This window comes from Carlito syrichta, unplaced genomic scaffold (assembly GCF_000164805.1).
Source record: "Carlito syrichta isolate Samal-C Ts95f unplaced genomic scaffold, Tarsius_syrichta-2.0.1 Scaffold315315, whole genome shotgun sequence".
Classification (NCBI taxonomy): domain Eukaryota; kingdom Metazoa; phylum Chordata; class Mammalia; order Primates; family Tarsiidae; genus Carlito; species Carlito syrichta.
The window spans coordinates 192,457-220,423 of NW_007259411.1; the positions used below are offsets into that span (position 1 = coordinate 192,457).

At 38.5% G+C, this 27,967-nt stretch overlaps 1 protein-coding gene across 1 annotated transcript; it reads right to left on the reverse strand.

Moving 5' to 3' along the window:
* On the reverse strand, positions 1-27,967 carry LOC103275108 (guanylate-binding protein 7-like). Its single transcript, XM_008072523.2, has 10 exons — positions 27,762-27,967; positions 20,865-20,992; positions 17,311-17,420; positions 16,903-17,099; positions 14,256-14,501; positions 11,928-12,208; positions 10,019-10,231; positions 8,385-8,487; positions 7,848-8,041; positions 1-216 (listed from the first exon to the last, which is right to left on the reverse strand). Exons 1-10 carry the CDS (start codon positions 27,949-27,951, stop codon positions 1-3), a joined length of 1,878 nt encoding a protein of 625 aa, XP_008070714.1. The 5' UTR covers positions 27,952-27,967.

Below are 27,967 nucleotides of genomic sequence, written 5' to 3' on the forward strand. Positions count from 1 at the left end.
TCACTTAAAATTTTCTTTGAGATGTTTACATGCCTTTTTAAACAGAAAATCCGTAACTCTTTCCACAAATGTTGTGAAAGTCATTTCAAATATCTTTGAAGGCAGTGAAGACTTTTCATTATTTTTTAATTCAATGCTTTTTAGCAGTCGATTTATCTCTTTATTTATCTTCTCAGATTTCTGTGGAAATCCTTCAGCACACAGTTGTTCTTGAACCTATTGCACAGGAATAGTCAGCCTTTAAAAATCTTCAATATTAAGAAACAGAGTTTAGTATTTAAAAATTTCCTCAGTTAAGCATATGTGTCTACTTCTGTGCCACCTTAGAGCTGATATGATCTGCAATATTTCCAGAACTTTTGACCCGTATAGTGGAGGCATCCAAGGTTGATACTATTGTGACGTTCCCTCTGCATCATCTCACTGGAGATAGGGAGCCATGCTCCAGCACAAAGAATGCCTTTTGGGAGAAATGCAGATTTAATTTTAACTAATTCTCAGGTCCACTGAGCTAGCAAGGCCACACTCCAAATAATGAGAATTGCTGACACTGTATAGAATAGTGTATCTCCTATTTCATATCAGACCAAATCTGATACTTTCAGTTTAGATGATCTATTTCATGTCTTTTGGATGATTGTGTCAAGAATCCCAAGGACGGGTGGACTAAAGTCTTATTAAATTTGGGCACAGTTAATGGAGGAGTCCAAGATATCCGATTAGATGCAGCAGGGTAAGCCTCTTCCAAAAAGAGAAATCAAAATAATGAGTACATTTTTACAAAGATAAGTGGTAAATTGAAACCATAATTTAAAAAATCTCCGAAGAAAACACAGTCTGTGGGGAAAGGGACAAGATGGTGATGGATCTGGTTAAAATATGAGAGTCTCTGCATGCGTGAGTGTGTAAAAGGACTTATGTGCATCCATTTGTTTGTGCATGTGGGTGAGCAAATGTCTAACTGAGGGGAGACATAGGACCAAGCACCTGGAGCCCCTCTTCAGAAATGACTGCAATTTGCCGCTGCTGTAAATTCGGCATCCACTGCTTGCAGAAGGATCCACCATCCCTGGGGGCATCTCTTAGGAAGGGCAGAAGAGATGAGCTGCCTCTCGACACCTGGCACTTGGCCCAAACTAAAACTTACGGCAACAGGCCAGGCACTGACAGCAGAGACTGTGGAGAAACATGGGGAGGAAATATGGAGCTGAGCCCCACTAGAGGAGAAAAGACGGACCACTGCCATTTTCTCTGTCTCAGGCCTGAACAGAGATCTGCTTTAATTCACCCAAATCTGAGAAGACTGCATCTTGAGACTGAGGGGTAATCTCTACACCCCTCTGAAGTCGACCATCATTTGCCCAGAGAGGATACTCCAAGTGCACAGTACCAGGGAGACAGACGCCCCGCCAAACACTGACACATACAATTGGAACGGAAGACCTAGCAGTAGACAAGTTGGGAGCTTTCCCTGGGAAGAACTGCTGGAGCAGTTACTGACTCCACCACCACAGTGCCAGGCTGAATACTGACAGTGAGGGCCATGGAGGAAACGCGGTGAGGGAGCCTGAGTCAAAGTCTCAAGGAAGTAATGGGGAGAGGCCACCTCAAGCCTGGAATGGGCTCCAGAGCCTTGCAACCAGTCCTGAGATCCAGAAACTGGTAACTGCTGGGGAGGGAGCTATTGACTCCACTTGTGATAGGAACAGCAGCTGGTGGAGAAACTGAGCAGATGCTCTAATGCCTGGGCAGAGAAGTGTTCCAGGGCAGCCTCTGCAGCACAGCAGGATTACATCTTGAGACCAGGCAATGATCTCTGCATTGCATTGGGGCTGCTCTTTGTGACCTCTGAGAACACTGTCCCCACTGCACAAGCCCTGTTGGGTAACTGCAGATGCATTACCCCAGACGTTCCACTCTCCACCCTGAGCCAGCAGCTGAGTGATAGATGCAGACCCGTGGAACTGACTGAGAAGGAGGATGGTGAGTGCCTAGCTGCCTCCCTGCTACCCCTAGCAACAACAAGAAAAAAAAACAGATTGGGAGGGCAGAGACAGGAGGCCTTATTCTCCCACTGTGAACTGGATGCCCTGGGACTTGTGACCATGTAGGAAAAAATGCTCAGCCTCACTAGTCATCAAAGACGTGCAAATTAAAACTACACTGAGATACTACCTAACTCCAGTCAGGATGGCCATCATCAATAACTCAAAAAACAACAGGTGCTGGAAAGGGTGTGAGGAAAAGGGAACACTTCCACACTGTTGGTGGGAGTATAAACTAGTGCAACATATGTGGAAAGCCATTTGGAAATTCCTAAAAGGTCTAAAAATTGACCTTTCATGTGTCCCCACAATTCCCCTACTGGGAATATATCAGGAGGAACTCAAACCACTCTATGGAAAAAATAACTGCATACACATGCTTATTACAGCATTGCTCACAGTAGCAAAAACATGGAACTAACCATGTCTACCCATTGAAAGAGGACTGGATAAAAAAATATGGTACATATACATGATGAAATATTATGCAGCCATGAAGAAGGGCAAAATTATAAACTTCACAGCAACTTGGATAGACTTAGAGTCTATAACACTGAGTGATTTATCACAGAAACAAAGAACTGGGTATCACATGCTTTCACTCGTAAGTGGACTTGAACATTTATCATAATACTATAAGAAAAGAATTGTCAATAGTGGGGTAATAGCTGGGGGTGGGGTAGGTATGGCAATAGTGGAATTCTGCTATTGGGGTGAACACACCTCATCAACAAGTGTACCTGCACAATGAACATCTGTATACTTAACCCTGAACTGTACACCACATCTTTAAAATTAAAAAAAAAATAGGCCGGGCTCGGTGGCTCAGCCAATAATCCCAGCACTTTGGAAGGCCGAGGAGAGTGGATTGCCTGAACCTGCGGGTTTGGGACTAGCCCAGGCAACTTGATGAGACTTTGTCTCTACAATAAATTAAAAATCAGATGGGCTTGGTAGTTCTGGCTACTTGGAAGGCTGAGGTGGAAAGATCACCAGAGCTCAGCAGGTCTGCGCTGTGGTGGCTGTGAGTGTACAACTGCACTTCAGCCTGGGCAGTAGAGTGAGACTCCAACTCAAAAAAAAAAAAAAAGAGTAAAAGTAAAAATAAACAAAATAAATCAACTGAACAAAAGAAAAGACTCCTGGAAACAAATGAAAATGAAGAAACATCTTACTGAACCTCTGGAATGTCATGAAATCAATACTAATCTAATCTCAATGAACACACATCAAGAAGATAGAAAGAGAACAAGTTGAGAGCCCAACAAATCACCCAAGGGAGCTGGAAAGGCAACAGCACTCAAACCCTAACTTCAGCAGAAGAATCCAGATCACCAAAGTAAAAGCTCAAATACAGGATGTAGAAGATAAAAATATCACAGAAAAAATTAACAATACAAAAAGATGGTTATTTCAAAGGACAAATAAGACTGAGGACTTCTAACCAGGATGACCAAGAAAAAGAGAGAAAAAGTCCAAATAAATACAATTAGAAATGCAAAAGTTCAAGTCACCACTGACCCCAAAGAAATACAAAGGATTATCAGCGATTACTACACATACCTGTATGGGAAAAAACCTGATAGCCTAAATGAAATTGAGTACTTTCTGACATAACACACATTCCAAGGTTGAAACAAGAAGACATTGAGACGACAAATAGACCAATAACAACCTAGTAAATGGACTCTATCATAAGCAAACTACCTATAACAAAAATAGCTGGACCAGATGAATTGCTAGCAGAATTCTACAAAACATACAAGGAAAAGCTGACATCAGTCCTATTGAAAGTATTTTAAGCAATTGAGAAAGTTGAAATTCTCCCCAAATCATTTTATGAGGCTAACATCACACTTATACCCAAACCAGGTAAAGATTCCACCAAGAAAGAAAACTACATGATAATATCCCTGAATATAGATGCAAAAATTCTCAACAAAATTGTAGCAACTTGGATGAAACAACACATCTCAAAAATCATCCACCATGACCAAAGAGGGTTCATCCCCTGGATGCAGGGCTGATTCAACATCTGCATGACCACAAATATAATTAAATACATCAACAGATGTAAAAACTAGAACCACATGGTTACCATTAGATGTGAAAAAAGCTTTCTATAAAATCCAACACCCCTTCTTGATAAAAACCCTCTAACACCTAGGCATACAGGGTTCATATTTTAAAATAATAAGAGCAGTCTTTGATACACCCACAGCCAACATCTTGCTAAGTGAACAGAAATTGGAAGCCTTTTCCTTGAAAACTGGAACAAGACAAGACTGCCCACTCTCACTCTACCTGTTCGACATAGAGTTGGAAGTCCTAGTTAGAAAAATCAGACAAGAGAAGGAAATCAGGGGTATCCCAACGAGAAAAGAAGTCAAGTTATCTCTCTTTGCAGATGATATGATCCTATACCTCAAAAATCCTAGAGAATCTGTCAAAAAACCTCCTTACACTGATAAAGGACTTTGGCAAATTCTCAGGGTACAAAATACATGTGCAAAAGACAGCCGTATTCCTATACACCAACAACAAATAGGCAGAGAACCAAATAAAAAGCACACCCCTAGTCACAATAGCCACAAAAAATGAAATACCTCAGCATCTTCCTAAACAGAGACGTGAAATATTTTTATAACGAGAACTGCAAAACAATGCTCAAAGAAATCAAGGATGACACAAATAGAAAAATATTCCATGCTCATGGCTTAGAAGAATCAACATCAGCTGGGCACGGTGGCTCAGTCTGTAATCCCGCGCCTTTGGGAGGCTGAGGTGAGTGGATTGCCTGAGCCCGCAGGTTCGAGACCCGCCTGGGCAGGCGAGATCTCATCTCTACAATAAATCAAAAAATTAGCTAGGCGTGGTAGCGCGCGCCTGTCATTCTGGCTACTCGGAAGGCTGAAGCGGAAGGATCGCTGGAGCCCAGCAGGTCGAGGCTGTGGTGGCCCAGAGCGGCCACTGCACTCCAGTCTGGGCAACAGAGTGAGACTATAACTCAAAAAAAAAAAAAAAGAATCAACATCGTTAAGATGTCATCCTACCAAAGGCAATCAACGCTATACCCATTAAATTACCAACATCATTCTTCTCAGACCTTGAAACAATACAGAAATTCATATAGAAATATAAATGACCATGAATAGGTAAAACAATACTTAGCAAAAGAAACAAAGTGAGAGGTATTACACTTCCAGACTTTAAACTTTACTATAAGGCTACAATAATCAGAATAACCTTGTATTGGTACAAGAACAGGCATAGATACCAATGGAACAGGATAGAGATTCTGTAAACAAAACTTCAATGTCTCAACCAACTCATCTTTGACAGGCTCCAACAACAACCACTGTGGAGAGGAGAACCTATTCAGTAAATGAAAACTGACTGACCGCATGCAGAAGAATGAAACAGGACCCCTACCTATCACCATACACAAAAAAACAACACCAAATGGATCAAAGACCTAAATGCAAAACCTCAAACTTTAAGAATCTTAGGCAATGCAGGAGACACCTTCACGGAAATCAGAATAGGCAACCAATTCCTCATCAACACCCCAAAAGTTCATGCCATAAGAGATAAGCTAGACAAGCGGGACCTCATCACACTGAAAAACTTCTGCAAGGCAGATGAAACCATCAAGAGGGTGAGGAGGTAACCCACAGGATAGGAAAAATATATCCGCCAACTGCATATCAGCCAAAGGCCCAGCATCCAGGATCTACAAAGAACTCAAATGTGCCAAAAGGATAAAAACAAGCAGCCCCATTAAAAAGTGGGCAAAAGACGTAAATAGACATTTCTCAAAAGAAGACATATGGGCAGCCAACAGGCACATGAAAATATGCTCAACCTCACCAATCATCCGAAAAACACGAAACAAAACCACATTGAGATACCACAACCTAACTCCAGTAAGAATGGCCATCATTAATAAAACAACATGCTGGTGAGGATATGGAGAAAAGGGAACACTTCTACACTGTTGGCAAAAATGCAAACTAGTTCTACTTCTATTGAAAATAGTGTGGGGATTCCTAAAAGAGCTAGAAACTGACCTTCCATACAACCCAGCAATCCCCCTTCTGAGAATATGCCCAGAGGAAATTAAATCACTCTACAAAAATGATAACTGTATACTAATGTTTATCACAGCACTCTGTACAATAGCAAAAACATGAAACCAACTGTACTGCCCATCAAAAGTGGACTGGATAAAAAAAAGTGGTACATATACATGATGGAATATTATGCAGCCATAAGGGAGAACAAAATTATGAGCTTCGCAGCAACTTGGATGAATTTAGAGTCTATAATACTCAGTGATTTATCACAGAAAAAAAGAACTGAGTACCACATACTCTCACTCATAAGTAGACCCTGAACATTTACCATAATGCTATAAGGGGATTGGCAGTAGCTGAAAACTGCCAGGGGAAGGGGGGGCAAATAACATTAATAAGGGTACCTGATCTCCAACCAGGTAAAGTGGGGACCAAAGGGAGGCTCAAATTATACCTGTTGATGACCACTTATATACCTAATCCTGAATTGTACCTCACACTTAAAAAAAAAATCTCTGAACAACTACAAAATAATTCCAGGGACGGGCAGATTTACAACTGAATTCTACCAGATGTATAAAGGAGAAGTGACATGAATATTATGGAAACTGTTTCCAAAAATTGAAGAGGAGGGAATCCTTTCTGACTCATTCTACAATGTCAGTATCATCATGAGCCAAAGCTGGGGAAAAACACTGGAAAAAGAAAACTACAGGCCAATGTTTCTGATAAACATTAGGTATATAAACCCTCAACAAAATATAAGATAAAACACCACAATAAAATGAGCTTTTTTTCTCTATAAACACAAGGATGGTTCAACAAATGCTAATCAGTAAATGCGATTATAAACATAGATAGAATTACAAACAAAAACATATATTTATATTAATAGATGCAGAAAAAACATTCAACAAAAATTACCATCCTTTCCTGATAAAAGCCCTCAATGACTAGACACTGAAGAAACATATCTCAAAATAGTAAGAGTTGACAAATCCGTAGCCAAGATCATATTGAATGGTGAAAAGTTGAAAGCATTTCCCTAAGTACTAGAAAAAGATAAGAATGCCCACTTTTACCACTCTTATTTGACATAGTACTGAAAGTTTTAGCTAGAGCAATCAGGCAATAGAAAGAAATAAAGTACACCCTAATTGAGGAAAAGGTATTAAATTATCTCTGTTCACTGATGACATAACTTTTTACCTGGAAAATGCTAATGATTGTCCCAAAAGACTTTTGGATTTGATAAACGACTTCCGTAAAGTTTCAGGATAAAAAAATCAATGTACAAAAATTATTAACATTTCTATATACAGATTATGATAAAGATGAGAATCAAAAGAAGAATTCAATCTTACTTACAGTAGTAACAAAAAAATACCAGTGAAAATATTTAATCAAGGAGGTGAAAGATTTCCACAGGAGAGTTATAAAATACCAATGAAAAGAAAAAAAATCACAGATGAAAGAAACATATTAAAAACATTAGCCCAGCACCCTAATGATTGTCATGTGTACTTTCCAATGTCTAACCAGACAGAATATGGGATCTTGTAGACATATGGGCTTCAATAATATTTAAATGTTTTTGAGGTTTTAGTGAAATATATCTTTAGTGTTTCCTTCTTGAATTATGGCTGTGCTTAAAATTGTGGCCCTTCTCTTTCTACAGAACCAGGGTGTAGTACCTCAAGCACTACCAGACTTCATCCAGACTCACCTGCAGCTTGTGATCCAGTATCCATTTCAAGTCTCTCACACGGTTTTCGGTATTCTTCTCATGTATCTCCTGCAGTAGGTCTATGACTTTCCAGAATATTCTCTCTTGAGATTTTCTCATTTGCTCAAGGTCCGTCTTTTGCTCTTCTTTCAGCTTCTCTTCTTTCTCAGCAATCTCATTCTGGGTCCGCTCAGCTGTTCCACAAAGGTTTAGAAGAGAAAAAAGATTCAGAATTGAGTTATATTCTCTTGAACCCAGAGGCCAAACTGATTTTGAAAAAGGCCGGAGCTGAAAAATTGGAAATCTCTGAATTCTCCCACTAGACATGTCAGCAGGAATATAAATCAGAATGTGATGGATAGACGCTGACTGGATGGCTATGCAACCCCAACTCCCCTTGTTACTTTTAGAGTTAGCAGATCATGTGTTCCATAGTAGGAAGACTCTCTTGTATCAAGAAAATCCTTTTGACTGATTGCTAACAGGGCATTGCAGGAACCTACCCAACCCTCTGAAAGCTAAGTCTTGACCCTGTACCTGCCGAGGCCTTCTCTTGAGTGGTGAGAGCTTTGTCTGTCTGCAGGATGGATTTCTCTACAACCACCAGTGACTGCAGGAAACGCTGCAATTCTTCATTTGCCTAAGGAATCGAGAAGGAGGAAAGGCCAGTCAGGCAGTAAATATCTAGCTTTCTGATGAAGAAAGTATTTTTTCAACAAAACCACAAATCTGAAACTGTAAACTTTGCAGTATTCTGAAGATCTCATGGTGATTTCTTTATTCTGTGGACACAATAAAAAGCCCCAGGTCTTTGGTGAGACATTAAAAACTCTATGCAGCAACCTCCTTCCCAGCTCTCCAGCCTCTTCTCCCAGGAATGTTTTGCCCACTGCCCACCCAGAGATGCAGAACCTTAGATTTATGTGCCATTCTTTAAACACATATTCTCCATTGTTTGCAGTAGTTGCACATTCTTTTCCTTTTGCCTGGAATCTGTGCAACCCTTTCTCAACTACAACAACATCTGCTAATATTCCAGCTATTAGTTCCTACCTCTCTTCCAGAAAGCTTTTCTGATTTTTTTCTCAGTTTTATTGAGGTATGATTGACAAATAAGATTGTATATATTTAAAATGAACAGTTGTGGAGTCCTGGTCTGGTCAGGATGCAGAGTTTACAGGGTTAGATCTGTGGTTTTCTTGAAAAACACATTTATACTCAATAGCCAAACAGCACCAACAAAGAAAAAACAAAACAAAATTAAAAATGAGTGAAGAACCTAAATCAATATTTCTCAAGAGAAGACAATCAGATGATCAACAGGTATGTGAAAGTATGTTCAACATCTTCAGAGAAATGTAAATCAAAACCATAAGGAGATATTATCTTGCATTTATGCCATTATCAAAAAGTCAAAAGGTAAATAGTGTTGTCAAGGATGTGGAGAAAAGGAATCCTCAGGCACTGTTGGTAGGAAAGTAAATTGGTATGGTCATCATAAAACACAGATAAAGTTTCCTCAAAAGCAAAAATTCTGTGTTTCAAATGACTGCCAAGTACATAGATGAAATCTATTAGGTCCAACACTTGATGACTGTATCATTTTGGGAACCGTAGTAGTTAGCTTCTCCCAGAATTACCTTTTTCAACAACACAGTGTGGAAGATTAAACTGATAACCCGGCAAGATCACCTAAAAACATACCTAGTATAAAGAAATGAATGCTCAATGTGTATTAGCCATTAACCTCATCATCATCATTATGAATATCAGTACTTATCAGGATTATAATCGCAATCACATCATATACAATTGGCTATTATTTGTCCATTTCGGGTAAGAGCATAAACTTCTGAAAACAAGATTGTTTATTTCCTAATGTATCCTCTGTAATTAGGACAAAAACTCTCCCATTTTTAAAAAAATAAAAGAAATGGTTTGCTTCACCTGGATTCCTGATTCTAAATCCTCTTTGACAAGAAGTGTTTCTGTAAAGTGTCCTTAAGAGTGTCTAACTAATTGTGGATATACAAACTAAAAATGCCAATATAGTGTCATGTTCTGCTTTTTCTCCACAAATGGTCTCCTCATCTTAGATTTATTTTCAGAAAGGATAACAAATACTCTCTGACCATACTCTGGCAGTCTTTCTCCCTCCCCCTATTCCTTACCTTAACTCCTTTCCTGGGTACTAGATTATAGTAATGTTCAAGCTTTTTCTTTTCTTCTAAGTAGAGACTGTGTCCGCCAGGAACACAGAAAGTTCCTCTTGAAATGCTTTTCATCAAGGGCTCTGAAAGCCTCTTAAGCTCTTCCTGACAATATTTGGTAGATGCATCTTCATTTTGCTGCAAGATATTTGCCATCTTTTGACGTATGGTTTCCTGACAGAAAAAGGTAGGGAAATGCAACGGAGAGACACAGTTAGGAGAGCGCCAACTGTGATCCTCTTGGAAGAAGCAGTCTGATGGCTTCAGGATGGACAGGGAAGCTCTATATACCAGGAGTCAGAAGACATGCTTGTGTCCCAGTTCTAATCCATTTTGTGTGTGCTCTCTGGAAAGTGCTTTAATACTCTTGGGGCCACGCACACCATTTGTCAAGGGGGGTGTTGAGAAACATGAACTGCCTCTTTCCTTCAGCAATAATTGATTAACAGTGATCCAGTCATTAACAATGAGCAATAGAACATTGATTTGTGGCTGTAGTAGTACCCTTGGAGAACATGGTTTCCTATAGATCAATGTATGTGTAGAAAACCCTCTTCCAGTAATGACTTGAGTGTACTCTGAAAAAGGTTTGGAACTCTTGAAATTCCTCCAAAGAGAATTTCAGCATGTGAATATATAGAAACATAATGTTATGGCTTGCATTTGTAAATTATGATGCAGTTGGGTTTTTTCAATATGTACTTAGAGATTTCCATCACTTGTGGATGGAAAAAAGGCAAACTGAAAGAAGGCTATACAATGACTATGGGAAGCAGATTTAATCTCCCCCAAGATTTTTCCTTCTTGTTTCCACAAAATCCACAGTTTCTGGGCTTATCAATATGATGGATTGTACTCTAGTGTTGAGGTAATATTTTATGACACTCATGTTGATTTTAGAAATTGAGGTTATTTAAGTGGGCATTACCCAATTATATGAGCTCTTTAAAATAAGAGATTTCTTCTACCAGAGGAGGAATTCAGGGAGATTAGGAACATGAGGAGTATTTGATGCATCCATTGCTGACATGAAAATGGTAAGGAGTTTCCCAGAGTACCCATATGAGAACTATTCTTCATCAACACCTTGTTTTTAGCTTGTGGTATATTGAATAGAGCACTCGGACTTCCTTAAATGGAATTCTGAATTCAGAACTCAGAGCTTTATAAATTGTATTCTTTCACTCTCAGAGTCAGGCAAGTACTTCTTTATTTTATTTTATCTTTCTAACGTTGACAGATAAAATTGCATTTATATAATATGTGCTTCATACTGTTTTGAAATTTATAAAGATTATAAAATGACTTAATCAGGGTAATAAAGATGTACATTACTTCACATACTTGTCATTCTTTTGTGGTGAGAACACATACATACTACTCTCTGAACAATTTTCAAGGATGCAATACATTGTTATTACCTATAGTTACTATGTTGTATAAATGGCCTTTTTTAATGTGTTCAAATCATTGTAATTTGTTATGCATTGTGTGCAATTTTTTCTTCTTTTAAAAAATATTTAATTTTGAAAACGTGGGGTACAATTCAGGGTTAGGTATACAAACATTCATTATGCAGGTACCCTTGTTGATAAGGTATGACCTCCTATCCCCTGGCAGTTTCCCATGACTGCCAATCCCTATCTTATAGTATTATGATAATTGTTCAACGTCCACTAATAAGGTACAATTTAAAAATTCTTCATCCTTTAGCAAAATAAAACTATAGCCCATTAGAGTCCTGTCACATGCAATAACCCAAGCTCTTTCTACTATCAGTGGGAGATGAGCCATGATGTTGAAACGATGAAATCTAAGTAACCATCCATAAGAGCAAGAATCAGGAGAAAATAATACTAAGCCACATTACCACAAGCTTCTGCTGGAATTCCTGATTTTCATTCTTGAAGGACTGTGCATTGAAGACTGCAATGGCTTCCTTCTCACAGGCCTCATGCACGCCCAGGAATTCCTGGAGTGTTTCTGTAGGGAACTTCACTTGCTGGGCCATTTGCTGGCTGTATTGGTCGGCTGCCTTCTGCACAGCTGCTGAGTTCTCAAGAAGGGCCAGAGTTGTCACTGCGTTCTCCAAACAAGGCACTCCTCCACTGTTGATGGCCTCTACATAGGTCACCACCAGAGTCCCCAGTCCTGAACATTTAGAAATTTTATGGATCAAATAAAACATTTTCAATGATTGTTTTACATGTGTTGTATATTAGCACTCTAAGAATCACACACACACACACACACACACACACACACACACACACACACAATTTAACTATAAAATTTCCTTCTTTTCCTCCTCCTCCTTCTCTTCCTATTTCTGGTGTTACTACTAGTACTTTTTTTTTGAGTTGGAGTCTCACTGTGTCGTCCTGGCTGGAGTGCAGTGGTACGCTTACAGCCTCCATAACCTTGACCTACTGGGTTCAGGGGATCCTTTCACCTCAGCCTTCCAACTAGCTGGAATTATAGGCATGCACCACCATGCCCAGATAATTTTTTGTCTTCTTGTAGATGGGTCTTGCCAATTTGCCCAGGCTGGTCTCAAACCCCTGGGCTCAAGGCAATCCTCTTGCTTCAGCTTCCCAAGATGCTGGGACTATGGGTGTGAGCCACTGCACCTGACCAACACTCTATTTAAGTATAAAATTTCCTTCTTTTCCTCCTCCTCCTCCTCTTTCTATTTCTGCTAGTACTGTTAGAACTACTTCTGTTACTGCTGCTTGTTCTAAATCTACTACCTTCATATAAAATTCTCATTGTTTCTATTCACACTTTCTTTCATAATCCTCCAATTTATCATGTTACAAAATTAAGTTACTGATCACATGCAGGATGAGGTCTGACAATGAGATTCATGAGCCATCTTAGAAAAAAGTGCTACTTATCTCATTGCTGAATATCACTAGGATGACCTTGAAGTACTTCCCTTGAGAAACTAGGCACTGATGCCAGCTACTAGTCCACCCATCAAAGCAATTGTGGAACTCTTTTTCTGGAATGGCCATCAGGGTTGTTATCGTTATTGGTTGGGCCTGACAATTAAGTTCACAAACTTGCTGCTGTGTGCTTGCTTGGCAGCCCTGTACAAATAACTGTATTGGGACACCCTCCCTACTTGCCTGATCTGGACCCAATGACTTTTTTTTTAAACCCAAAGATAAAGGAACTATTGAAAGGAAGACATGTGAGGATATCAAGGGTGATACAACAACAACTCTGGTGGCCATTCCGGGAAAATAATTCCAAAATAGCTTTGACTGACAGACAAGGAACTGGCTTTGCTGTATAGCTTCCCAAGGGGAGTATTTCCCAAGGTGAACATAGTGATATTCAGCAATGAGGTATGTAGCTCTTTTTCTAGGATGAGTTGACAAACTTGTCGGACCTCATATGTTCAAGGGTTTTCTGAAAATATACTTTTCTATTTAAATAAATATTTTAAAGCATTTATTCAACAGGGGAAGTAAGTCATATCATTTGGGAGTCTTCTCCTTTTTTTTGAGTTGGAGTCTCACTCTGTCGCCCAGACTGGAGTGCAAAGGCACGCTCCTGGCCACCACAGCCTCACTCTGCTGAGCTCTGGCAATTCTTCCGCCTCAGTCTTCCAAGTAGCGGTAACTATAGGTGTGCGCTACCACGCCCAGCTAATTTTTGATTTATTATAGAGATGAGGTCTTACCAAGTTGCTCCGCAGGCTCACCCAATCCACTCACCTCAGTCTCCCAAAGCGCTAGGATTACGGCTGAGCAACTGAGCCCGGCAGGGAGTCTTACCTCTGAATGTGAATCTAGGTTCCCTTGTAAAAAGAAATTACCAAGAATTTGAAGACCGTGATAGAACATTAAACCAGGCTAGAAGCTCTTCTCTGCACAGGACACTACAATACTCCACAGGTAGCATGCCCATGAATCCAGCTTTGAATATAAGTTTATACTTAGTTTTGTACCTCAAAATCTCTGTAGGTTTTAGGGGATTCATGGCTTGCTATTTATGTTGTTTTAGATGAATTCACAGTTTATCTTGTATACTCTTACTGAGAAACACATACACTAAATGCCCCATAGGAATTCATCTAACAACACAGACATTATAATTTCATCAGTTGTTTGTGCTTACAAGTTTAGTGTATTAGTTTTTTGAGATACAGTAGGCCTCAATAAACACCCATGTAGGCAAAGAGACTCACGCTTTCCAGTGGCAATGATTCCATCTCCCAAGTTCTTGGTTTTTGCATGGGAGTAGATATAAGAACAAAATTTTCTTGATTGTTTCTGAAAGTTATAATCCAGCTGATATTCTGGTACATCTTCAATACGGACTAAGAGTTTTTTGTCACTTGTTGGTCGGTCAAAGACAAAGCACTTTCGTTTTGGAAAGAAATACCTGATGCACTCTTTACTCAAGTTAGAATTTTTGATTTGAGGATTCTCGCCTGCAAATTAAAAACAGTGAACACTGAAGAGCAGCTTTTAGTCAAGACTGATTTTTTCATTTCCAGAGTCCTTGTGTCATTGCAGTCTCCCGTGTCTGTGACTCTTCTTTATCCAGTCATGCAATTAGTCTTATGCTAATCTATCAAGGGCATGGGAAATATATCCCTTCACAGAGCAGACTAAAGGAGCTACTTCTGACAAAAAGGAGAGGCATCCACCCCAAGTAAAATAATTTATTGCTGATTTTCTCGGCCTTTGTATGATGTCTGGCAAGTTGACTATTTATTAATTTTTATTGAATTATTGATTAATTAAAAAATAATGAGAAATACTTTTCAAAAAATTGTGTATAGAAGATGTATAACATGATGCTTTGACATTCATATACATAGTGAAATTATTTCTACAAGCAAGCAAGTTATGTATCCATTACTCTCCATACTTATCTCTTTTTCTTTTTCTGTAATAGGAGTAAAGTATCCTAAAACATACTCTCTTTGCCAATTTTTGGTAGACAGTACAATATTATTAATTTAGTCCTCCTGCAGTATAGTCTATCTCTAGATTTATTAATCTTTCATAAGTATAAGTTAATGACCTTTGACCTACTGTGCCCATTTTCTCCCTCACCTTCACCATATCTCTGGTAAACACTGTTCTTCTCTCAGTTTCAATGTATTCCACTTTTTTTGTTTGCAATTTCATAAATAGGTGACATCATGCTGTGTTTTCCTTTCTGTGCTGGGTTATTTTACTTAGTGTGATATACTGTTTTAATTTTACTGCTCCCATGTCAGAAATAAAATGTGGGCTCAAAAAAAAAGTTCAGCTAGAAACAAGGACAAAATGCTGATGGAGATATTGTCTGAAATTGACAAAAAAACCCAGGTCAGTAAAGAGAAAAACTTTTTACCAATCAGAGCAAAAATAAAAATTACATATTGTGCATATGTTTAGAAATTATTATTTTAGTAGACTCTTCCATAGAGTAAGGTTATCCTGAATGATATTTGGGGACCGTATCACTTCTTTAATCAGGTTACGTTAGACTTGACAGTGTCTTGCAAAGGGATTTTGTGACATACATGGTCTGACAATTAGATTCACAAACCATCCTAGAAAAAGGGCTACATACCACATTGCTGAATATCACTAAGTCACATTCAAAGTACTCTGCTTGAGAAGCTATGCATCGAAGCCAGAACCTAGTCCACTTGTCAAAGCAGTTTTGGAACCCTTTTCCTGGAATGGTCATCAGAGCTGTTGTTGTTATTTGTTGTGGCTTAACAATTAAGTTAATGAACTTGCCACTCTTGATAGCATGGGCTATAACTGCATTGGAACACCCTCCCTACTTACCCGATCTAGTCCCCAATGACTTTTTTCTTTACTTGAAAATAAAAGAAATATTGAAATGAAGACATTTGATGATATTCAGGACATCAAGGAGACCACAGATGATGGCTCTCCTAGATATTCCAGGAAGAGTTCCAAAATTGCTTTGACAGGTGGACTAGGTAGTGGCATAGGTGCATAGCTTCCCAAGGGGAGTAATTTGAAGGTGAACATGGTGATATCCAGCTGTGAGGCACGTAGAAATTTTTCTAGGATGAGTTTTTGAACTTAATTGTCAGATCTTGTACATCAGCTGTTCATAATTTGTTTGTGAAAGAATACATAAATGACTGAATAAACAAAAATAGCTATTTTTATAGTTGCCGTCAGTTATTTACTCTCTAAAATATATGTAATAATTTGTATTATCGGCATGACACATTGCATATGGATGCAGAATTAAGAGGTCAGTATTAAAAGGAAAGTAAAATAAAGGATTTTTTGGCTGTCTTACTGGAAGAATATGTCACTATTATTTTGGGTCCATTTAGACTATAAAATTTTGAATTTGAAAGATGAAACCATACAGGCATTAGTCAAATATATGGCATGAAATAGATTTTAAAAATCAGGTAATTTTTTTTTTCCGAGAGATTGTTTACCAACTTCCTATGTAATGAACTATTTTTTTCAAAATAGTCCAGGAAGATTCTGTTTAGATCATCATGAGTATGTGGTAATTAGGAAGTGGTAGGACTGATTGTAACCAAGAATTTTATTTTCATGGCACTAATTGATCAAAAATCATTTGGTCCAGTATGGGGCCCTAAATTTCCTCAAGTGAGTTTAAACCCTACATTCTGGAAATATTAAAGCAATAATATCCACTAAAATCATGAAAACTTGTCACCAATTAACGTTGGGATGGACCTCAATCTAGTCTCAAATAAACACTGATGTTAAGTGCTGAATCAACCCTACCCTGCTTCTTAAACCTCCCCCCACCCAGGCAGTGGATCCCTACCATGCTACTTAACTTCCCCGCAACCGAGGCCACTCTTATACCTTGAATCAGCTTCAAGGCATGCCCCAGGTACTCATCTTCTGTGATGGGGTGTTCATCTAACTTCAGCTCCAGCATGAAATCCCGAACAGCCCAAACAAAGTCTGGGAAAAAACTCACAAACTCAGAGGAGTCCTCTACTTCATCAGTTCTGGGGCAGGATTGTGTTCTGATTAGCTCTGATAGTTTAGTCACATAGCTGAGATCTTTGCTAAGGAAGGAGAAGAGCCTGACATCACAATTCTCCAATCTCACTTACAAACAGGTTTTAGAAAAATTACTTTTGCTTTTTGCTTTCTACCCCCATCCCTTGCTCATCCATGACAATCGAATTACAGAAAAACAGAAACATGCTCAAGCCATAACTGTAAACTCATTAAAACATGGTGGTCCAGTTCCTGGAAGGATACTGTAGTTGCTCAAGGGCCTGGAGGTTGATGGTGCCCATGCTGTTGTAGACAAAAGTGCTGCTCAGAAGCACAGCCAGGGCAAAGATCCATGAGTCATTCTTAAGGTCTCCCTAGAAGCAAAAAAAAAAATGGAGGCCACAGTTTAGATGTAAATGAAGGGCAACTGCTGATATTCATGTAATAAAAACTGAAATCATTCTGGCTTTCCCAAAACATTGACTCTTAAGAAAGACAAATGTAAGTTTTACAAACTTGTCAGCATGATTCAGTGAAATTAAATCAATCAGTTATGAAAAAAGCAGTTGAAATATCTCTACTTGTCCTAAAAACTATTGCTAATGTGTGATGGCCAATCACAAAAAAAATCTAAGTACTTCCTTTTCTGTGCTTTATAAATTGTGCTGTAACTGCTTAAGAGAAGCTTCTTCTTATTTGATTTGAAGTCTCCAGTATCATGATCTGTACTTTTTGCATGAGAATAAACTTAAATTTTTTTCAGGATTGATATGGCGCTAGGAAGCACATTCAAGTGGAGACTTAAGTATTTGCTTTTCGTTCATTCATTCATTCACTCATTGGTTGTTCATTCACTATTTTAACTGTAGTATATAAAGCTTAACATTAGGGCAAATAATCTAAAATTTGAAGCAGATCTAAAATTCAAACCATAGTTTTGTCATTTGCATGGACTCTTCTCATGGCTTCATTTTCTTTGGGTAATAAAAGAAGCAATTTGACACCATCAATGTGTAAAATGTTTGATACACCGCTAGATAACAGTAAGTATCCAATAATTAGTGGGCAATGAACCTTTTGAAAACTTTTGCAATTATGGGCTATATTAGGGATGCAAACATTATTTACCTGAATTCACTTTTTTTTTTCTGTGTACAAAATGCAAATCTTGCATTTGATTTTGTGGATGCAAGTTTCTGTAAGACAGTCCCTAACCACAAGAAGATGACTTTTTGGAGTATCTGATAAACATGCCAACAGATAAACGCAACCAAAATAATAATTTCAGCCAGAAGTGGGATCAAAGTTATCATGTAAAAAACAAAACAAAAAACAATTTTTAAAAATACAGGGTGAAGAAAGAAGGCAAATAAACAGGAACAAATACTCTGTGAGCTCAAAGCAAGAAGGGGCTATGCCTAACTGGAATTGATTCCAGCAGATAGAAAATAGCTATGCTACAGTCTGAAAAGAGGCAATTTTGGTTATATTAGAGCAGTTATTTAGAAAAGACTTAGAAACCTGTACTGAGAAACTCTCTTTGTGCTGAGTTGGGTTAAATGAGGAAGCTGCTTGAATTTAAAACACACATTTTTCCTTCTCTCACCTTACTGCCTGTGGATCTAGTATCATTGCTGTTACTGAAGGAAACACAACCATCTACTTTGAGCTCCCTGAATAAGTAGGAGATGCAAGAAACTGCACTACCCTGGAGAAGCCTCTGCTGGACCTAGGTATGAAATGTACTCCGCTGAAACTCCTTACAATCTGGAATGTATCTGTTCCCTTAGACTTTACATGACAACTCCTTTCTTTCATGTCTTTTTATTCAATTTGTTTATAATGTTTAGCTAAGCCTTGTAGTCCAGAACTCTGAGAATAAGTAAAAGACTCCAACCAGCTAGAAAACACACAGTCCCAAATTGTTCAAGGTAATTATAACTTAGAAGAATGGCCGAATTGAAATAATGTAAACACTGGTTTGTGTCAGTTACTGTTTAGGATCTGAACATTGATTAAGAAAGAAACTGACAGCTGGGCGCAGTGGCTTACACCTGTAATTTCAATACTTTGCGTGGCCAAGGTGAGGGGATTGCCTGAGCCTGGGGGTTCAAGACCAGCCTGGGCAACTTTATGAGACCTCATCTCTACAATAAATCAAAAAATTAGTCGGACGTGGTGGCGCATGCCTGTAGTTCCAGCCTCTTGAAAGGCTGAGGAGGAAGGATCTCCTGAGCCCAGCTGGTCAAACTGCAGTAGTCTAGAGTGCACCACTGTTCTCCAGCCTGGGTGACACAATGAGACTCCAATTAAAAAAAAAAAAAGAAAGAGACCAAGTAATGGTCACAAGACATGTAGCCATGATTAATCCATGGTTAAAGAAGAGAAGAAGCTGTATGTTTTGTTATAAATACTTATAAAAAACGTTGCCTAAATGAACAGGTTCTTGGTGAATACACAGCTTGTTGCATGATTCCTTGGTATCGGAATAAACTTCTTCTCTCAGCTCCCTCTGTCTCTCATATTTCTTTGGCTGTGAGGGAAGCAGCCAATTGATAAATCAGACCTTAAAAACTTGGCTCCAAAGGTACTTAAAACAAGAACTTGAAGAAATGAAAGGAATGAAGAAGACTGAAGGACTGATGGAGCCCAAGTCCGAATTGTTAGGGTGTGGTCATATAAAGATATTATAGAATTATTTTATCGAACTGAGGGAGCAAGTAGAAGTGTGCAGAAGAAGACAAGATTGGAAATGAGATTCAGGAAGATATGAAAGTCCTTAAAATATAATTAAATACTAACAGAATTGCACTACACCTTCCAAGGCCAACCGGCTGTTCTTCTTTCATCAGGCAACTATAAATTTGTACACTGTGGTCTCTTGAACAAATGTACTTTTGCAAAAAAAGGAAAAGAAAAAAGTTATCCAAATTAAAATCTATTTCAAATCAATATTTCATCTTGGTTTTACACTGAAATGATGATTGAGAACTCTAAAATTGTATCTTTAAAGTCACTATTTCCAAATGAGATTTCCACACTCATAACTTTTTGCAGTGTGAAAGCTAAGAACATACTGATGCTACTTTCAATTTCTACTCAGACTAATATAAATAAAAGATTAATTGCACCTTACACTATAAAGACAAATCATCTAGACTTTTCCAATTTACAATGTTTTTTGTGGATCTAGCTTATGTTTTCATAAAAGTCAGTGATGAATTTATCTCCAAATCCAGTGGCTGGGCTACAACGTCTATGAATGTGCTGTAGCTGGTGATTTTCTATAGATTTTTAAATAGACTACTCAACTGAAACTCTATGTTCCTGATATCTATCTTCAACCCTACAAACACCACATACCTTAACTAGTAGCACTCATTAATCCCAGTGGTTATGGTTTCTTCCAAGAAGCTTTCTCTAATTTGTAAGAGTGATTAAAGTCCCACTTCCTGCATTTGGATACTCTAAAGGCTCTAAAGGATAATACTGCTGTCTTCAACTAGGCATGACCCTTTCTCTTGTTTACTGATTGGTACAGAGCTTTGGAATTCAGGGTTATGTATTTAGCATATAGTCCTAAAATCCAGCTGTTCAGTATGTAGTAAATTATGTCATTCATCCAAGTGTTAAAAATAAGATCTCTCCCTGACATACCAAGTATTTAAGCTTACCTTGGAAGTAAATTCTAGGAAAAAGAATTTAGCTTCATTGCCTGTAAGTAGATTTGCTGTGAGCAAAAATAGGCCACAGAAGTTGGATTGAAGTTGTAAACAAAAATGTAAGTAGAGAATCAAGACTCCATGACTTTGTCTTACCTTTTCCACATCACCCAAACCCTCAGTGTCTAGAAGGACCAGGGTGTTGTTGGGTTTGTAGGGGTGGGGCATACACCACATCCAGATGCCTTTGGTTTCAGATCTCACCGTGGAGCCCAGAGGAAAACCTGCAGAGGAAGAAGGGAAACAACCTATAGTGACCATAGAATCCAGGCAGTCCAGAGGTTACTTTGGGTAAATTTGTAGGAGTGTAAGTTCCTGGCAAGAATAACGAGTGCTTCCATTTCTGCAAGGACAACCATTTAAATCTTTATATATATCAAGGACATTCATTCTCAAGTACTTGTGTCCTGATTCAATCCATATTTTTATAGGCTTGAATAGATTACATTAGAAAATTAGTGTAAACCTTGTTTAATCTGTTGCTACATTCTGAATAGGTGGTCTCTCCCAACTCATCATTAAGATTTTGAAATTTAACCCCAAGGTGACGGTATGAAGAGGTGGGACTTTAAGAAGTGGCTAGCTCATGAGGGGTCTGCCCTCAAGAATGAAACTCGTGCTCTCACAAAAGGGCTTGAGAGAGTATCTTTGTTCTTTCTGCCTGCTCCATCTGCCCTGTGAGGACAGTGACAACGCCCCTCTGTGAATAATTGACTCTCACTAGATACTGGGTCTGCCCGTGCCTTCACCTTGAACTTCTCAACCCCCAGATTTATGAGAAATAAATTTATATTATTTATCGCCACAGAAACAAACTAAGACCTGTGTATTTTTATGTCAACCTCAAAGGAAGGTGAAACCTGCAGTGAGAAGTAATACTAGAGAGGGGCTGAGACAAGAGTTCTATAGGTCTGGTTCACCTTCATGTAGTGACTCTTTTTCCCTATGTGGGTGCCATGTTAACAAAAGGACTTCTGAACAAAGGAGATTCTGACAAGGGCAGGATGGTATGAAGTATTCACTCTAGCACAGTCTGCTGAAACAGATTTCTAGGAATAGAGTAGTGACAATCAAACCTTGAAATGTAGGTGAGGAATCTGTGATTTGAACCTGTGAATATATACTTTAGGAAGCCAAATTTATTAACCACAGAAATCACTTAAGTGTTTCAGATAGGTGCTAACAAAAATCAGAAAAAAATAGAAAAATCAGTGTGTGTGGTATTAGAATATAGGAGGAAGTAATACTTTGGGTTAGGTAAGAGAGTTCTAGAATTGTGAAAATGGGACATGTGAAAGATGTCAGAATTAAAATGGAGTCACTTCTGGCAGACCCTAATAAAATGGATTCAGGAGGCCATGAAGAAAAGCTCTCATGCACACTGGCCTGTAATGGAGACTGCTACTAAGGATTTTGCCAAAACACAATCTTGCAACTAAAGGTCACAGTTATGAGGACATAATTTCCAGTAACAGTCAGTACCAACTGCAGCCTTGCAAGTGGTCTAAGTGGCAATCAGTGTCACTTCTATGGAGACCTTCTCCTAGCAACAGCCAATGCACGCATCACCTTCTGCAGTAAGCATCTGTAAACCAATGCACTTTTGTTTCAAAATAACCTACAAGTACTTCTCATATTTGCATTTAAAAATTTCCCACCACCTCAACCTCCCGGTGTATGCTTATGATTCATGATGGCATAGACATCCCAGATTTGAAAGTTCCAAGCTTTTTCTGAAACAAACCTATCAGTTTAACCAGTCATTCTCTCTTTTGTTAGTTTAGTTGACATAATCTGACATCAGAAGAGGGACTGGACGTGAACCCATTTTGGAATCATCAGCAGGCCTGGAACCATGTGTAACATTCACTTGTTAAGCCCTTAGTCTCTTCATTTTCATGACTGACGTTTTCTGTCCTGATGAGTCTCCCCTTGGCTTGAACTCTCTCTTTTTTGTTTAGTTATTTTGACTGCATTCAGGATCTAATTTAATAAGGTAGCCTTAATATAAGACCTTGCATCCCTTCTGGGGCTATGAAAGACTTTTCTGGCAAGCCCTTTTCTGGTATAAGAACATCATCTTTCTGGTGAGTACATTGCTCTGGTTTTATTTCACTTCTTCATGCCTGGTTTAATATTTTCAATGGCCTGCACACCTAATTTATATAAAAACTAGGCTCTCGAGCAGAGTCTGCTTTTGAACCATCCTTGTCCATTGGACACAATCTTGAGCTCAGGATAATAATAAAAGATCTTTCTATTCAGCGTGGAAAATGTCTTTTCTGCCACATGGACCTAAGAAAGTAAATAAACAAATTAAAAAACTGCAAATAACCTTTGAAAAAAAGTCAACTTTAAAATGTTTCCTACCCAAGCTGACTAGCCAAGTAAAGTTAAAATGGCAAACAAAAGAAAGGGATTATTTTCTCTTCCCAGTGGTTGCAGGTGAGTTTTTTGTCAAAGAAGAGTTGGTTAAGTTACTGAGGTTTTGATTCTGAAATCTCTACCTGTTCCATTGGTTTATATGTCTGTTCTTGTACCAATACTAGGCTTGGTTATTTAAACTTTATAATAAAGTTTAAAGCCTGGGAGTGTGATACCTCCCTCTTAGTTTTTTTGTTTTGTTTTGTTTTTGCTGAGGACTTTTTTGACTATTCGTGGCCGTTTTTGTTTCCATATGAATTCCTATTGTCGTTTCCAGGTCTGAGAAGAATGCTACTGGTAATTTAATGGTCATTATGTTAAATCTATAGATTGTGTTGGGTAGGATGGACATCTGAACAATGTTGATTCTTTCAGTCTATGAACCTATTCAGTAAATGGTGCTGGGAAAACTGGCTGACCACATGCAGAAGATTAAAACAAGATCCCTACCTATCACCATACACAAGAATCAACTCTAAATGGATGAAAGACCTAAACGTAAATCCTCAAACTATAAGAACATTAGAAAATGCAGGAGACATCCTTATGGAAATTGGAATTGGCCACAAATTCCCGATGAAAACCCCAAGTGCCCATGCCATAAGAGATAAGATAGACAAGTGGAACCTCATCAAACTGACAAGCTTCTGCAAAGTCAAAGAAACCATCAAGAGAGCAGGAAGACAGCCCACAGACAGGGGAAAATATTTGCCAACTGTATACCTGACAAAGGCCTAACATCTAGGATCTATAAGCAACTCAAATGTGCCATTAAAAAAAAAAAGCTCCACTACAAAGTGGGCAAAAGATATGAATAGACACTTCTCAAAAGAAGACATATGAGCAGCTAACAGATACCTGAAAAAAATGCTCAGCCTCACCAGTCATCAAATAAATAGAAATTTAAACCACACTGAGATACCACCTAACTCCAGTCAGGATGGCCATCGTCAGTAACAAAAAACAAGTGGGGGCAGGATTGGTAGTAGTGGGAAACTGCCAGAGGAGAGGGGGCACACCTCATCAACACCTGCATACAAATGAACATTTGTATACCTAACCCTGAATTGTACCCCACATCTTTTTAAAAATTAAGAAAAAAAAAAGAAAGGGAAACTGTTAACTAAATTCAAAGTCACTTGGAACATCTGTGTTTTCAGCCAGCTTTAGCTAAAATGTAAACATCTAAGTAATTAACCACTACACTTATTCTGTTATGGTCCAAGTAAATGCTCGACTGCTATCTCTCAAAGCCAATAAACTGAGAGGCAGGGAACTGGCAGAAATAAGTTTATTTCTGAATGTAGAGCTTAGGGAGACAGAACCTGGCACCTGGCATTTCTGCAACCTGTCTGCTCATCCCTCAGGTTTCACAATTCATTTTTATAAGTTTAAGTTTGTTGGTATCTATAGATTGACTATGTGACTGACAGGGCACTGTGTAGTACTTAAGTTACAACTGCATTTTGTCAATAGTAACATTTATGGTCTGCATTTCCTGTCACCAGTTACCAGGGATGTCTCATAGTTTCTCAAATCAGTGAAAAGAAACATTTTGTTAGAAACATAATTTGGATCCAGCTGTTCTTTTTATAAATTAGAGAGTATGTATTACTATGTTTTATTATCTGGTGACTAAAATTTTAAAGGTGAAATGTCATAAAATCTTTGCGTCAGTATGTTTTCATGTCTTTATGCCATGTGTGTGTGATATACTCCTCCAAAATTTATCAAAGAGTTCTACTTAATTGGCTTACACTTCCAACAATAACAACTTAAAAAGAACCTGTATGACTGATTCTTCTTGCTGCACTTGTATAAATAAGCAAGTCGTGTTTGACGAGGTTAACTTAATCTGAAAACAAATTAGTCTTACCTCAGTAAAACGTAGGATGACTGTAGGAGAAAATTTATGTTTTAGAAAGGAAAACTGTTATTAGAGAGTAACATTGTGCTTTGTTTTTGAGCTTTTATACTACTGCTATTGATTATTATTATTATTATTATTTACCTACACTTTAGACTAAATCCTGAATTCTTATAGGTTCTTCCAAAGCCATTTTCTCCCAATTTTCTCACCGGGAATTACTCAAAATAAATATTGTTCTGTTCTTGGAGCCCCATATGCGAATGCTACATGACTCCACATAAGTTTCAAGGGATGAATTTCATGTTTCATGTTTGGGGTACACAGAAAGTTCACCAAACTACTCAATGCCATACCCAAAGATATTTAAACTGCAAACCAGTATGAGAAGTTGATGTCATCTTGCTATGGCCAGCTGTTGTAAGAACATCAGAACTATACTTCTCATAATGGTGATGCTCTTGCTGTTTGGTCAAGAAAACGAGCAGATAGAAAAAGAGGTGGGCAGTTTAACAGCAATACTGGTTTATGCTAAGGTGGAGGACCTGCGGAGGGGACTCCAGAAAACTGAAGCCTAGTCCGTTTACAGACTAAGGATAATTTATAGCAATTTGGGGAAGGGGTGCTGGTTAATTAGTTGCTTGAGATGCAGGAAGCGAAGGAAGAAGCCCTGTGGTGGCTAGCTGCTGTTTAGCAGGATATACTCTGTGGTAGGTGCTCAGCTAGTAGGTTTCCATCCCAATTTGTGTTAGCAAAATGACAGGGACTATCTATCTACAACGACATTTCCTAGGATAACATTTACCTTGGAACACTCACTACGTATTCCTTGCTTATGTCTTCCTTTTCTCTTGAAAGGATAATGCTGTAGTTAATATTTCATTATCAGTAGCTTCTGGGTAACTTGATGAAATGTTGGATCCGTCAAGCCAAATCCAAATCTTTTCATGAACTACAAAATCCTTTCCTTGACCAATGAGTAACTTTGAACACAGCCCAATACAAGCTTTTGCTCAAATTGTGCCAATAAATCCTTTTTAGAGTTACCACTCTCTGATTTAATTTAACCTAGTAGTGGAATACTGAATAATAAAATCACCAACCTTATGTATCACCAGCTACATAAGTAGGAGAACAGACTCAATGTCTACAAAACATTTTACCCAATACCACATGGTCTTTAAATTTGTTTAATAGGCTTAGAAAAGTTTTCTGAAATGGATTTGTTAGACTCTTCATGGCTCTCATCTATATTAGTTTAAACTTTGTATTTGTTGCCCATCCAACTTCTGCAAAAATGACACTCCTAACAGAATAATCCTGGCCAGCACTTGAATAGGAATATTTCCAACACATGCAAAACTGACTAAATGGAAGCTGAAAATGAATTCCAGGCAGACTTAACCTGAAAGTTACTCCTTCCAAACTTCCTTGTTGCTCAAATGTGGCTAAAATGTTTTGAAACTGACTCTCAGTCACTAGTCACTTCCCCCTGACTTGGGACAAGAGCAACCAATTCAAGTTTCTTCAACACTGAGAAACACATAAAACATAACCACAGGATGGCTAGTTCACAATGAATTCTGAGAAACACCTTGATCAAAGGGGAGAATGTTCTGAAAGTTGTCAGAGTAAAAATGGCGTCAATTATACCAAACCCTAACAAAATGGAATCAGGAGGCCATGAAGTGTTTTCCTGCGTGCTCACCAGCAAAAATGCCTCCTAACTGCCATCAAAGACACTGCCAGTTACAACCTTGCAAATAAGATCACATCAATATTTCCAGCAACAGCCAGTCCTAACCACAACCTTACATTGACATTACCCCCTGCAATCAGGGGCCCTACAATCAGGGTCACATTCATAAAACCCTTTCAAGTAATAGTCAATTCATATGTCACCACCAACAATAAGCTCCTGTAGACCAATGAAATTTTAAGGTAATCAACCTGCATGTGCTTCTCCTTTTTGGCCTTTACAAGTTTCTCACTGCCTCAACCTCCTCAGAGGAGCTTCAGATTAGTCATAGCACCTATATCCAGAATTTGTAAATTCTCTGCTTATTCCCCAATAAATTGATTTCTTGGGAGAGCGACTATCTGTGGTTACTTTAGGTTGACAGAAGACCTCAAGCTATCTTAGTCCAATCACTCATTTTCTGAATGATGAAGCTGAAACCCAGAACTGGTAACTGGTGGATAGTTAGACACACATACATACTACACTTTAACACCAATCTCCTGATTCATAGTTTGGTGCTCTATAAACCACACTGATGCCTGGCACTGAACAGCTGTCTCATGTAAAAGAGATGAAAGAAATTACAAACAATATTGAGCTTAATTACAAAAAATAGAGAATTAGGATGTCCAATACAGATTTAAACATTCATCTAATCTTAAAATTCAGTGAAAGCTTGCTGTTACTACATGAGTATTTTAGTAAGTGTTTTTATAATTCATTGTTATTTAAATTAACTTAAAATTCCTTATTTTATCCAGTGAGACATATATTTTAAATGTGGGAAAAAAGGTAAAGTGGGAAGAAAGAGTGAATTGACTTCAATCCTTCAAGTTAATGTAAGGAGTTCACTGATGGATTGAAAGCTTTCAATATTCACCCCCAACTCTGACTTTCTTTCCTCAGTTCCCAGAATGACTAGACAGAGGGGACTCATCCAAGCTCTGCTGGTACCACTCACCCTTGTTCTTCCCAGCCAGCTTGTTCATCAGGTAGGATTTGCCTGTGCGGTAGAGGCCCGCAATAGCCACTACCACCACAGGCTCTGTAATGGCAGACAGGATCTCCAAAGCTTCCTGATTAACTCTAAGTTGTCCTTTAGTGTTCTTAATGAGGCACACTGGGCCGGGCATGTGGATCTCTGAGGCCATGTCCAGGATGTGTCCT